Source organism: Pteropus vampyrus, unplaced genomic scaffold, assembly GCF_000151845.1.
Source record: "Pteropus vampyrus isolate Shadow unplaced genomic scaffold, Pvam_2.0 Scaffold225, whole genome shotgun sequence".
Classification (NCBI taxonomy): Eukaryota; Metazoa; Chordata; class Mammalia; order Chiroptera; family Pteropodidae; genus Pteropus; species Pteropus vampyrus.
In genome coordinates, this window is record NW_011889006.1 from 2082541 (window position 1) to 2096575 (window position 14035).

Sequence of the window (14035 nt, forward strand, 5' to 3'; positions counted from 1 at the left end):
TAAAGAGCATCTACGAAAATATGCAACTAACATTTAATGGTGAAAGACAATTTTTCCTCCTAAGATTGGGAACAAGGAAAGGATTCCACTATCACCAATCTTAAAGTGCTCAGAGTTCTAGCCAGTGCAACAAGGCAAGAAAAGAAAAGGCATTCATAGCAGAAAGGAATAAATAAAATTGTCATGTGCAGATTACAGTAGTCTTCTTCCCTTTTCCATTTGGGGATATATTCCAGAACCCCCAATAGATGTCTGAAATCTTGGATAGTACCAACCCTTACATACACTATGTTTTTTCCTATACATACATACACGTTAAAGCTTCTCTTTGGCATATTCAAATTGCCAGCATCACTACTCTTGCACTTCGGGGCCATTATTAGGTAAAATAAGATTTACTCAAACACAAACATTGTGATATCAAACAGTCAATCTAATAACCCAGACTAAGTGATTAACTAGCAGGTAGAATATACAGTGTGGATACACTGGGCAAAGGGATGATTCACGTCCCAGACAGGACAGAGTGAGACAGTTAGAATGACATATGCAATTTAAAATTTATGAATTGTTTATTTTTGGAATTTTCCATTTAATATTTTCGGACTGTGGTTGGCCATGGGAAACAACCACCACAGAAAGAGAAACCGTGGATAAGAGGGGACTATTGTACATGGTTGTCTGCATAAATTCCAAGGAACCTACAAAAAAATTATTAGAATAAATGAGTTAAGCGAGGTAGTAGGATACAAGATAAACGTATGAAAATCAACTGTATTTCTGTCTATTAGAAATGAACACGTGGACACAATTTAAAATACGACACTATTTATAATCACTCAAGAAAATGAAATCCTTAGGTATAAATCTAACAAAACGTAGGACTGGTATGATGAAAACTACACAAAGCTAATGAAAGAACTCAAAGAAGATCTAAAGAACTAAAGAAATACCATGTTGTTCAAAGATTGGAATACTCAGCATAGTAAAGATGTCAATTCTCTCACACTGATAACACAGGTTTAATATAACACCTATCAAAATCTCAGCAATATTTTTTGTAGTTCTAGACAAGCTTAGTATATAGAAGAAACTAAAATAGCTAAAACAACTTTGAAAAAGAATAAAGTGGGAAAATCAATCTACCCAATTTTAAGACTTATTATATAGCTACAGCAATCATTACTGTGTGGTATGGCAGAGAGAGAGAGAGAGAGAGATCAATGGAACAGAATAGATGATCAAGAAAGAGACTCATACAAATATGCCTGACTGATTTTTAACAAAGGTATAAAAACAATTCAGTAGAGGAAAGACAGCCTTTTCAATGAATGATGCTGGAGCAGTTAGATGTCCATAGGCTGGAAAAAAAAAAAAAGTACTTCAACCTAAGACTCACACTTTATATAAAAATTAACTTGAAATGGATCACAGACTTAAATGTAAAACATATAACTGTAAAACTTTTAGCAAAAAATATGGGAGAAAATCTTCAAGATCTAAGCCTAGGCAAAGAGTTCTTAGACTTCACACCCAAAGCACGATCCATAAAAATAAAACCTAATAAACTGGACTTAATCAAAATTATAATTTTTGTGCATCAAAGGACACCATCAAGAAAGTGAACAGACTATCTGTAGAACAGGAGAAAATGTTTGCAAATCATATATCTGACAAGGGTCTAGTATCCAGAATATATAAAGGTCTCTTAAAACAACAACAAAACAATCCAATTCAGTCTACAGCCATGCCACCCTGAATAAGCCCGATCCCATCTGATCTCGGAAGCTAAGCAGGGTTGGGCCTGGTTAGTACTTGGATGGGAGACCACCTAAGAAGACCAGGTGCTGTTGTAGGCCTAAAAAATAAAACAAATAAAAGAAATAAGGGATTGTAAGGTCCTTGCAATCTAAGGTCAACCAAGGGTTGCCTCGCCTTAAAAAAAAAAGAAAAAAGAAACAACAACCATAATCCAATTCAATAATGGGCAAAGAACCAAAATAGGCATTTATGTGAATGTCCAATAAGCACCTGAAAATATGTTCAATATCACTAGCTATTAGGAAAATGCAAGTCAAAACCACAATGAGATTCCACACACCAAGAGGCCTACAATTAAAAAAAAAAAAGGAAAATAAGCGTTGGTGAAAATGTGGAGAAATTTAAAGCCTCATACATTGCTGGTGGGAATGTAAAATGGTGCAGCCACTCTGAAAACAACTATAGTGGTTTGTCAATAAATTAAACATAAGAATTACTATATGACCCACCAATTCTACTCCTGGGTATATTCTACTTAAAAGCACTGAAAACAAGTGTTCAAACAAAAACTTGTATACAAACAAATATTCATAGCACCACCACTCACAAAAGCCAAAAAGTAAAAACAAACCAAATGTCCGTCAGCTACTTAATGGATAAATAAAATGTGGTATATCCATGGAATTTTATGTAGCCATTAAAAGGAATGAAGTATTGATACATGCTACAACACGATAAATCTTTAGAACATACTGACTGAAAGAAGCCAGTCACAGACCTCACTATGTGATTCTATTTATCTAGAGTCAGAAAATCCACTGAAACAAAAAGCAGATTATTGATCGCCAGGGTCTATGGGGAGGGAAGAATGAGAGGTGACTGCTTAATGGGTATGGAATTTCCTTCTCTTGTGATGAAAGTGTTCTGGAATCAGACAGTAGTGACAGTTGCACAACATTGAATATGTACTAATTATCACTAAAGGTAAATTTTATGTGTATTTTATCACAATTTTAAATGTATATCCCTCAAACCACGTGCAGGATTGAATGGAACTATCTTTCCTTGTTCAGGTCAGGATCCCTGTCTCTTCCATGTGGAAGCACAAGAAAATTAACTCAAAATTTCTAAGAAATCAATTGTTTCCTATTTTAATTAATAAGTACAGAGCAAGGGTCTATTGTCAGCCCGGTGTCTGCACCCACCAGCCAAGCAGTCCTCTTCACAGGAATCCCTCCAAAGCACTTCTGCCTCTAAGATAATGAGGCTTCTAAAATGTGGACTTTAGAAAATTCAAATTAATTGTTGCAAATCAGAGAATCCATCTAGGTAAACTGTTTATTTAACAGACTCCCTTTCCTGGGCTTCTCCATCCTGGGGATGTCTAGCTACAAGATTAGAAATTTTGAATGGTCCAGGCCCTCCAGTTTTTCCAGTCATAGTAAATGTCACTCTGTTGACCTGGCTGTGCCACCCATCTAGGCTCTACTGTCTAAAAAGGAAGTCAATTAGGAGGAGGACCTGGGCTAATGGAACTCAAATCCCTCTTCAGTTGGTTTTCCTAGATTAAGCGTGTTATGTTCAGTTTCCTACATCTCCTGAAATGCTGAGAACTCTGTTTGTCTTTACCTTACCTTGAAAGCGCATAAGTGAATTGCCATTTTCTCTTGTGCATTACAAAAAAAGGGGGGTTGAATCTGAATGGAACATTACGTCATTTGAGCCCCTAGGTGGCCTGGTCTGCTGCAGTCACACTGAGAATGATGGTTTGGATCGCTGCAACCCCAGGACACAAGGCCGAGTCCTTTCAGAACATCTCTTGTTTGTGATGCCAAATGGGAGCCCATGACCAAAACTGCCAATTAAAGTCCCAGACTGGAAGTAGGAAGAAGGATGGAAGCTGTTCCACCTCTGTCGGGAAAGTGAGACTCATTTGCTAGAGAACAGGACCAAGGAAAGACCTGATCTAAGTCAGTCACTGACCTAACTGTTTGAGACTGAACTCTAGATACTTGAGAGAGAAATCCCATGAACTCTAAAACCTGTCCTCAACAGTATGCTTGCAGCAGCCAACCTCCAATTGTATCCAGCCCCGGAGTGCACATGCTTCAGACCCTGCAACGGAAGAGGAAGCTGAAGCTCTTACTATTTCTTGACTCCTCATTGTACCACTTAAAACTTTCAGGGAAATTTGGTCTGAGAAATGAGGCTCCTAATAATTTTTTGACCATGTCCAATCCCGAGCTGAATTGGACAAAACAAATTTCTAACTTCTGGAGGAGCTCTTATACTCACATTCTACATAATTCCACAGAGTTCTCAGGGCCCTCAGAAAGATGCTTTTACCTGTAGAAAAAACAATGCTAGCACCTGGGTCTCTTGGCTTCTCAGCTTCTCACACTGAAGGGAGCATCTAGCCAGTGGAGAAAAAACTAGGGGCCTGTTGGCTTCTTAGCTAGTTGGGGGCTGAGGGCACAGGGCCTGGCCATAGCTGTAGCACAAGAACAGTGGTTTGCTTGCAGTTCACAAGTTTATTAGTGAAATTTATATGGGTTTGGGCCAGTCGGCGTGACATGAGTGATCACTACAGCTCTGGTGTTGGCTGCAGGAGAGGAGGAAGGCTTGCTGCTTTGTTGGTCACTGGTGATGTCACCCCAGGAAAATGATGGGCTTCTCTCCTGGGTCCAAGGTGCCAGGGCCTGCAGCTGGTGCTATCAAAGAGACTGTGCTTCTGTTTCCGGTGCCTGGCGTTGGGGGATGAGGGTTCTTAGGATCTCCGTGTAGTAGGGGCCAAATACCTGCTGATTGTGGTGCGTTAGGTTGACAAACTTTTGGCCCAGTTCTGCCAGTTCTGCCTCAATGAGAGTAAGGCCTCCAGGGAGATCTAACAGAGATCGCTGCACTCCAAGAACCAAACAGCATTTGAGAAACAAATGGATCCGCTGATCTATGAGCAGGAAAAGACAGTGAGAAGAGAAAGGGCAAACAGTTTTCAGGGAGAAACAGTACCCCTGTACTCACTCAAGTTCTAAGTTAACTGAGATATTCACTAACCTGCCCACTTAGCTACAGATAAGGAAATTTGTTTTGTTTTGGGGGTAGGGGGCTGCTATCTAGCTCCCAAAGACAAAGCAAAGATCAAAAACTAATGGGCTAGGAAATCTTTGACTATTCTAAAGATTTCTTAAGTCTCCATCGGTTAGATCCTACTGAGTATTTGACATAACACTATGCCATACCTAGAAGTCATGAATTCCTGGGTGCAAATCTTCTTTAGAACCACAGAGCTGGTCTTTAAGATATTTCAGTCAAGCATTTTGAAAAAACTAAAGCTTAAACAGTGACTTGCTCAATGATCATGGCTTTTATGTTGTTAAATGGTTCAGTAACTGACTTCTAGGGTTGGAATCTCTCCCCACAATGTTCTCACCACCCAAGGCATACTCACCAATGACACTGCGGACACAGTTCTCCTTCTTGGCAATGTTTTGGAGCTGTCCTATCAAAGATGCTGTGTTGTCACTGCTCAGAGAAACAAGGCCCATGTTCTTGAGGCTTTGATGGATTTCCTGAGATACCTGTTCACTCACAGTCATCAGCATAGCCTCCTCAGACCTAGACCACAAAGGAGAGTAAGCTGGTACCCAGCAGGTGGGGCCCTGGCATAAGGCCAGAGCCTGGGAAAGCTCCACACCAGAAGCCACTCGAGAAAGACTCCCAGACATCTTCCTACCCTTACCCCAGCCCCTGAAAGCACCAGAGGTCACTGGGTAGGTTCAGTGTCTTCACTCTTAGCCTCAAGATATCAACTAATATCTATATATAATACCATGTCCTACTTCTTAGTAAACAAAATAAACTAAAATAAACTCTGGACAAGGGTTTGGTTCTGCTCTTGGATCGACTCAGTATTCTTTAGCCCCATGGAATCTGTGTATATGTAGATACATTTTTAAGACTTTCTTGGACATTTTCCATGGTCATTTGTCCTACTCTCACCAATTATAGTGACAATCCTGGCCTTCCGATTCCTTTGGTGTGATGCCCTACACACAGTGAACTTTCAATCAATATTGCTTACTGGTGATCAACTCCTAGATATACAGAGATGAGCCTACCATCATCCACTCAACCAGATAATAACTCCTTTGTAGCAAATAAAATAATGAACCATTTTATAGCAAATTATCCTCCACACTACTCTTTTTGGAAGACGGGTTTATTTTTCTTTGTCACAAGCCTCAAGACAACTTATGGAAAGACACCAACGACCTTTACAAATGATTCCAAAGGGCCTTTCTGTGGTTTGTGGTGGAATGTAAGCTATCATTCATTATCTGCCTATGTCTCCATACCAAATATCATCTACTTAAAAAAAAAAAAATCTGTGCAGCTCACCTGGAATTAAACTCCTCCATGAGGGCTTTGGTTATGCGTTTCAGCTTATCCACAAACTGAGGCGAGCCAAACAGAACACTGCCAGAGAAACTACTGGCCACTAGCAAAACTGAGGCCAGGATGGTTAACTGGTGCAACTGGGACTCCAGTTCCTGCAGCCGCGTTCTATCCATCAGCAGTGTCTGAGGAAGCAGGGAAGGACAGGCTGTCAGGAGAGGAGGGTCCTGGTGGAAGTCCTGAATACAAAACAACAGGGTAATGCCCCACATAGCCCTACCTCAGGGAACTCTTCATTTTCAGGGTCCCAGAGAAGAAGGTTCAGGAAGCCCTGGGATAGCACCATAGCGGGGCTGAGGGGCTCTGGGTTGTTGGCTGCCTCATTTAGAGAGGTGCAGGCCACACTGGAGGAGTCAGGAGTGTCAGGGCAAGTTGGAGGCAGCATGGTGAGGTCTGCTACCGCTTGGGTGAGCCATTTGGTGGTATGATCAAGGAGGCCTGTAACAGGAACAGAGTGTGTAAGCATCTTCGGCATCTGCATCCCTGAGGCTTCAAGACTATGGTTCTTTTCAAAATATACTCCTAATCAATAAATAAATGATTTGGGGGGTGGGGGTGTCTTTATGTCTTAGATAACTGTTCCTTCTCCCTCTCCCTACTTGAGAAAATTTTTGTTCCTTAAAAGAGACAGAATACCTCTTAGCATCATAAAAGTCAGACCCAAGGTCGTACCTCCGCACACCTGCCCTCAAATTATATACATACTAGGCTGCTTGTTGAGGAGTTCCTGGAATTTAGCCCGTTCATGCTGGATGGAATGTTCCTGTAGGTGGGGTTGAAGGCTCTGGATAGTGTAGTTCACCATGTCCATTTTCATCAGGCCCAGAACCTGGAAGATCCCTCTAACATAAAGAGAAAATAGAATAGTTATACTATACAAGGAGTCATTAAATCACTGTATTGTAGAATTAGAAGGGGCTTTAGAACTAACTTAATCTTGCCTCTTAAATTTACAAAAGATGACATGTGGCCCAGTACCCAAGGCCCAGAGTGAGTGGCAGAGCTAGGAACAGATAAGTCTCTGGACCTTGAAGCCTATGAGCTAGATATCTTTCCACAACAATCATTCTGTTGTCTCTTTAAAAAGGTAGTCAGTGGGAAAAAACACCAGTATGCTAACAATTCTCTCTGGGAAGTGGGATTATAAGAGATGCTATTTCACCTTTTTTAACTTTCTGAGTCTTGGTTTCTATAGCTAGGAAATAGGGATAGCCTCCCACTCCCGTCCCCTCGTATTGCGTGAACTACGATGAGAAAACTTGGGAAAGTGATGTTTGAACTCCTTGGAAAAAAAGATCACATATACTAATGTTTTATGGTAGGATGGTATACAGGAGGCCCAAACAATCTAAGGAAAACTAAAGGGCCCTGGCGAGGCCATCTTTGGAAAAGGAAAGCTAACAGGCCAGAGAGAAAGGAGTCTGTCAGGTCTTCAACAGGGAAGAGCCAGCCAACACCGGAGCTTTCGTCCAGTGTCCCGCCCAGCTTTTCCTCGCCCAGGGATCAAGTTTCACACCTCAGTAACCAAATAGAGTCTGTAACGTTCTCTAGTTTCTGGACTGCTTCATCTCGAACTGGTGCACACAGCAACGTCATCGTGTTGAGAATGTACTTAGAGAGATGCGGGACATTTAGGGCCCCATGTTCTGCTTCCTGCCTAAGGAGGTCCATGTCCAGAGCTTCTTCGATCTCATTTCTTAGGCGGTTCTGGCGTGGTAACAGCAGTGACAGCAAGATCTACCCAGGAAAGAAAAGTCAAAGAAGGAGTTGCATTCTGTTTAGAGCCCCAAACTTTCTCTAATGGACAACCCTTTAGATAAAGATATGCCAGCCTGTGTCTTTTAAGGATCAAGATATCGGGTTCCTAAATTTCCTAAGGAGTTCTATTTATCTTTGTTTAGGGGACAAGTAATAGTTCAAGGCTTTAGGAATTCAATTATCGCAATAATATATCATTTTCAGGGCAGAAAGAGATGAAGAGATAAAGGAGTGTGGTAAAAAGAAACACAGGTGCAACAAATTTAAAATACATACCATTACATGGGAATGAGGAACTCTTCGTTTCAAAAAGCAGGCATTTTTGAAATTTTACTTCAAAGGGCAAGGATAAAATAGGCAAGGGGACTGTTAAGAGTAACTGGAAATAGCCTGTTAACCCAAAAACATAAGCTCCCTATGATCAGAGACACTCCTTTATCTCTGTGCCTCTGTAATATACAAAACATGGTGGGGGGCAAGGGCTGGGATTCAATGAACATTTGTTTGACTGAATGGAGTACTGGTGTTGTCATAGCAAGATCCCATCTGTTTAGCTTCATCTTGAACAAATACAATGCAAGTTGCTCCTTATTATCTATTTAAATGGTAAACTATGCCAGTTATCAATTTGGAGCCTCTCAGTTCCAAGTCTACCCTTCAGTGCCTACTCTGAAAATGGAGCCAGACCCTTTATATATTTTTACTTTGCTGGCTGGCACAATGTTAAGTTTTGTTAGTAGAGGATGCTAAAGAGGTCCTCCTTCTTGGTTCTGGTGTGCTCCACCTCAGCAAGCTCCTGCAGCACCAGCTTCTCTTTGTTCAAATTACTGCCTAGTTTCTTTCTCCTGACTGGACCCTGACTGATACAAAATTGGTACCATGAGTGAGGTTCAAATTCAAATGGCTATATGTCCACTGGATCTGATGAGCAGGAAGTAGCAAGTATTTTAGATGCCTTAGAAAGACATGCGAACTAGAGGGGCAGATAATCCCCCAAAAAATTCAGTGGCCCTTCACCTCAGTGAAGTTGCCCAAGCTTCAGTGGTCTAGACCTTGTCAAGCTATCCCCTCCGAGGTGAAAGACAAACTGCTGTACCTCGAACCACCCACCATGGAAGAAAAAGACACTTAAAGGCCTTTTTGGGTTTTCAATGCGACCTACACCACATTTGAGTTTTGTGGATGAAAAAGGGGCTCTGTGATCAATCTACAAGTCAAGTGACAGAAACTAACCTCGCAGGGTGATCTGATCATAATTGCTAACTCGGAAGGTCATGGGGTAGTCACCACTGAGGCATATAACTTCTTTAGTAAAAGGTTTCTCTTTGCCTTAAGCCAGCCCTGTCCATTGTTCTTATGTATCTAGGTTAACACATCCTTGAAATGCCAGAGTAATCCTTTTTCAGGACCCCTCAAGGGAGTACATAATCATGTTAAATCTAATCTTCCTTACATTCTCTCATTCTAAATGTATAAAACAAACTGCAAAAAAAAGTAAAATAAAAATTAAAAAATAAAAAATAAAAGAAAATGCAAAACTGTCATCCTCTGGAGCACTGAAGATCTTGCTTCCTGGCATGTTGTCAGTTTGGCTCAAATAAACTCAAACTCTTATAAAAATTCTTCACAGGTTTAAATGTTCTTACCTGACACTCATTTAGAGTCACTCACAAGGTTGCCAATTTCAAGTGGAACCAGAGCCAGAGTAGGCTCTGCCCCAAGTTCAGGCTGCCACACAAGCCACTCTACCACTTGAGCCTTATGACCCAGCAGGTTCAATGATATCTGAAGCATTTATGGCAAGTAAGGATGACACAGAGAGCCTCTGGCAAGTACCAGTAGCAGCATCACAACACAGATCTCTAGGATTTTGGAGTAAATCTATACCCTCTTCTGAAGATAACTATTTGCCTTTTGAGAAAGTTTCTGGCTTGCTCCTAGGCCTTGGCAGAAAAGTAAACACCCCATCACAGGACGGGTGACCACATGGTCTGAGCTTCCCTTGTGGAACTAGGTGTTTGTTGTCTGATCTACAGAGCTATAAGATTGGACAATCCAGGAGTTCAAATGTGTGTAGAAGCGTGCACATGAAAGCTCAGTGGCCGAAGGAGTGGAATGTGACATTTATCAATTTCTCTCTCAGCTCCAAATCCATTCTCTTTTTCTCTTCTCTGAAAAAACGAAGTCCCTTTAGTTTTCCTTTACCAGATGGTAAATTTTAAGCTTCATCTGTAGAAGACACTATTAGTTTTCTGTGCTGCATAACAAACTTAAGAGAGACTTAAAACAGCATATACATTTATTATCTCACAGCTTTAACTGGGTCTTCTGTTCAGGGTCTCACAGGCTATACTCAAGGTGGTGGCTGTGCTGCAATCTTATTTGGAACCTTGACTGGGGAACAATCTGTTATCAAACTCATTCAGATTGTTGGCTGAATTCATTTCCTTACAGCTGTATACTTGAGGACCCCAGCTTCTTATTGAGTGTCAGTGGGAGGCTGGTCCTAGAGGCCACCTGCATTTCTTTGCCATGCGGCCCCTCTCCATAGGCAGTTCACAACATACCTGTTTGCTTCATCAAGGCCAGCAGGAGACTCATTCTCTCCAGGCTGCTAAGACAGAGTCTTACATAACGAAATGTGACATCTCATCACCTTTGCCATATTCCATTGGTTAAGAGACAGGTTACAGATCTTGTCCACACTCAAGGACAGAGAATTATATCAGGGTGTAGATCACTGGGGGGTTACCTTCGGGTGTGTCTATCACATGCTAGAAAGACATTACAAAAGGCAAAAGCTTTTCTTTCTGGTTCTGGAATGCTCACTTGGCAAGCTCCTGCAGTATGTGTGGCTTTGCTGGCAGCCAGCTTCTACAGCCTGAGTGGCTTCTCTAGTGTCAGGCTCCCGAAGCACAGATGGGTGCTCCAGCACCTAGCTCCTGCAGTGTACGGTGGCCAGCAGCATACAAAAGCCAGCAACTTCCCCTGGCACAGCTTTGCCCTCTAAAATGAGTCCTTGGGAGTCCTACATCAGCCCTAGGGGTATAGTGGGTTCTTCTTATATCTGATATACCAGTATTCTTTAGAGTTCTCTTTGCTTCTTACTAGTCCAAAGACCCCATTTCTCCAATTCCCTGTTATAATAATTTTTATAACAAAACTTCCTTGTTGAAATTACTGTGTGACTTCTATCTACTGATTAGATTCTGTCTGATTCATGGATCATGCTCAGTTAGGATTTGCTAGCCACTGACATTCAAATGAACTGGAGATGTCTAGGAACTTTATATCTACAAATGGAAGGTTGGTCACCTACCTCTTTAATTTCTTTTAGAAGTTCAAGAGCACAGCTGAAGTCTGGGGGAGTAGCTGATAGCTGCTCTTTAAGATGATCCCAAAAGGCATTGTGCATTTTCTCCTTGACCTTGCCATCCAGACTGTAAGAAGATTAAATAAGTGAATTATTTTCTCTATCTAAAAACTGCCATAAGGTCATTATTTCCTAAGCCCCAAATACCCTCTGATATCATAGAAGACCATTATACTGACAGGGGAAGGCCAGAAACTGTATTTGAACTGCAACAGAGTTGAACAAGCTGGGGTTATACTTGGGTGTCAAAGGCATCAACAAAACCTCTCAGAAGTGCTCCTTACGGTTCCAGAACAGCGCTTCCTATGCAGCAGGGAGAACCGTGAGCTTTTAGCACTGATTTTGCATCTAGCTTAGTTTTCATTTATGTATAAATATAGCAATAAACTAAATGATCTTTCATTTTCTTATAGTCCTAAAATGAAAGAAAGAATTTTCCTTCTTTGGCAATACCTGAATACTCATATTTATTTATTTCTAAATCAGTAGGTCTAAAATTGAATTCACTCTCTTCCCCCTATAAACTTGTTCCTCCTATATTCTCAGTCTCAGCGGTATCACCATGTAGCCAGTCATGGAAGCCAGAAAGATCTGTCTTTTTTCTCCTTAGAAAATCAGGAGAAGTAAAGGTAATTCAACCTAGTAAGGACAGTCTTTTCAACAAATGGTGCTGGAACAACTGGATATCATATGCAAAAATATGACTCTAGACACAGATCTTATACCTTACACAAAGAGATCATAGACCTAAATGTAAAATGTGAAACTATAAAATTTCTAGAAAATAACAGAAAATCTAGTGACCTTGGGCATGATAATTACTTTTAAATACAATACCAAAAACAAGATCAAAGAAAGAAAACATTGGTAAGTTGAACTACATTAAAATTAAAAACTTCTGGTCTATGAGAGACACTGTTAAGAGAACAAGCCACAGACGATCTTTGCTAAACACATATCTGACAAAGGGCTGTTATCCAAAATATACAAAGAACTCTTGAAACTCGATAAAATCCAAATTTAAAATGAGAAAAGACCTGAACAGACACCTCAGCAAAGTAGATATACAAATGGCAAATAAGCATGTGAAAAGATACTCATCATTATATATCCTTAGGGAACTGCAAATTAAAATAAAGATGAGATACCCCTACTCCAAAATCCAAAACACTAACAACACCAAATGTTGATGAGGATGTGGAACAGCACGAACTCTCATTCATTGCTGGTGGGAATGCAAAATGATACAGCCACTCTGGAAGAGGGTTTGGCAGTTTCTTACAAAGCTAAACATACTCTTGCCATACGATCCAGCAATCATGCTCCTTGGTATTTACTCAGGCGAGCTGAAAACTTATGCCCACACAAAAACCTGCAAATGGAGGTTTATAGCAGCTTTATTTACAACTGCCAAAACTGGGAAGCAACTAAGGTATCATTCTGTAGGTGAGTGGATAAACTGTAACATTCAGACAATGGAATATTAATCAGTGCTGAAAAGGAATGAGCTAGCAAGACCCTAAAATACATGGAAGAATCTTAAATGCACACTGCTAAGTGAAAGAAGCCAATCTGAAAAAGACTACATACATACTATATGAGTCCAACTATAGGACATTCTGGAAGCCTATGGAGACAGTGGTTGCCAAGGATTTGGGAGGGAGAATGGAACAGAAGGATGGGTAGGTAGAGAACAGTGGACTTTTAGGGCAGTGAAATCACTCTGCATGATATAGTAATGGTGAATATGTCATTATACGTTTTTAAAACCCATAAAATGTACGACACAAAAAGTTAACCCCAAAGTAAACTATGGACTTAATAAAGATGTGTTAATACTGGATAATCAATTATACAAATGTACCACACTAGTACAAGATGTAAATGATAGGGGGAACTGTGCACAGGGGAACTCTGTACTTTCTGATCATTTTTCTGTAGAACTAAAACTACTCTTAAAAAATTAAGACAATTGAAAAAACTACAGGAATTATTTTTTTCTCTGAATGTTTATTTAAATGATGTCTTCGTCCCACAGAGTTAGACAAATAAGAAGAAAAAGAACTATTTGAAAATTCTGAGGCTGTATCTAATAATTTCCAAATAGCTATTGGTTTTCTTGAATTAAACATCTCCTCCTTTAAAAACAAACAAACAAACAACTAACAGTAGTACTGCACGCTCCTTGTAAAAAGAAAAAAAAAAGCAATATAAAGATGAATAAAACAAGTCAAAGTTCCTCTGTCAACACACAAATCTCCATCATCAGAGGTAACCAACTATAATCTAATGGTCCAGTGCATACTGGAATTGTTCTTAACTCTTCTCCTATTTATCGGTCTATCCCCAAAGTTACATCAATTTTGATTCTTAAATGTCTCTGGAATGTATTCTTTCCTATTATCATCTCTTACCTGGACTACTGCCATAGTCTATTAACTTGCCTCCCTGCCTTCGGTTCTGTCTCTTTCTAATCAGTACTCCACCAATGCACTCTAAAATCAATGATTTTTCTAAGATGCAACTGTGTTCATGATATCATGCCTATTTAAAGTCCTTTAAGGGCTTTCCATCACTGCCAGCATAAATGGCTTATACTGTATAACTTCCTGATAGTACTCTGCCTCCCTTTCTAATTTAACTCCTCCTACCTCATAATATCTTGTGTTCAACTATACCAAGCTGTTT

General features: G+C 40.3%; 1 protein-coding gene and 1 non-coding gene across 2 annotated transcripts in view; one reads left to right on the forward strand and one right to left on the reverse strand.

The window, feature by feature from the left end:
* The first annotated feature begins 1737 nt into the window (after positions 1 to 1737).
* On the forward strand, positions 1738 to 1859 carry LOC111747498. The gene has a single exon (XR_002783561.1). It is a non-coding gene; the product is annotated as a 5S ribosomal RNA (ribosomal RNA).
* A 2417-nt stretch (positions 1860 to 4276) lies between these two features.
* Positions 4277 to 14035, reverse strand: part of TCP11 (t-complex 11) — a 24289-nt gene continuing 14530 nt past the window's right edge. Inside the window, exons 5-11 of the mRNA XM_011373506.2 lie at positions 11294 to 11414; positions 7733 to 7953; positions 6922 to 7058; positions 6437 to 6654; positions 6160 to 6341; positions 5210 to 5376; positions 4277 to 4708 (exon numbers count right to left, since the gene is read on the reverse strand). Coding sequence (XP_011371808.2) covers positions 4476 to 4708; positions 5210 to 5376; positions 6160 to 6341; positions 6437 to 6654; positions 6922 to 7058; positions 7733 to 7953; positions 11294 to 11414 — 1279 coding nt within the window. The 3' untranslated portion in view covers positions 4277 to 4475. The remainder of the gene's footprint in view (positions 4709 to 5209; positions 5377 to 6159; positions 6342 to 6436; positions 6655 to 6921; positions 7059 to 7732; positions 7954 to 11293; positions 11415 to 14035) is intronic.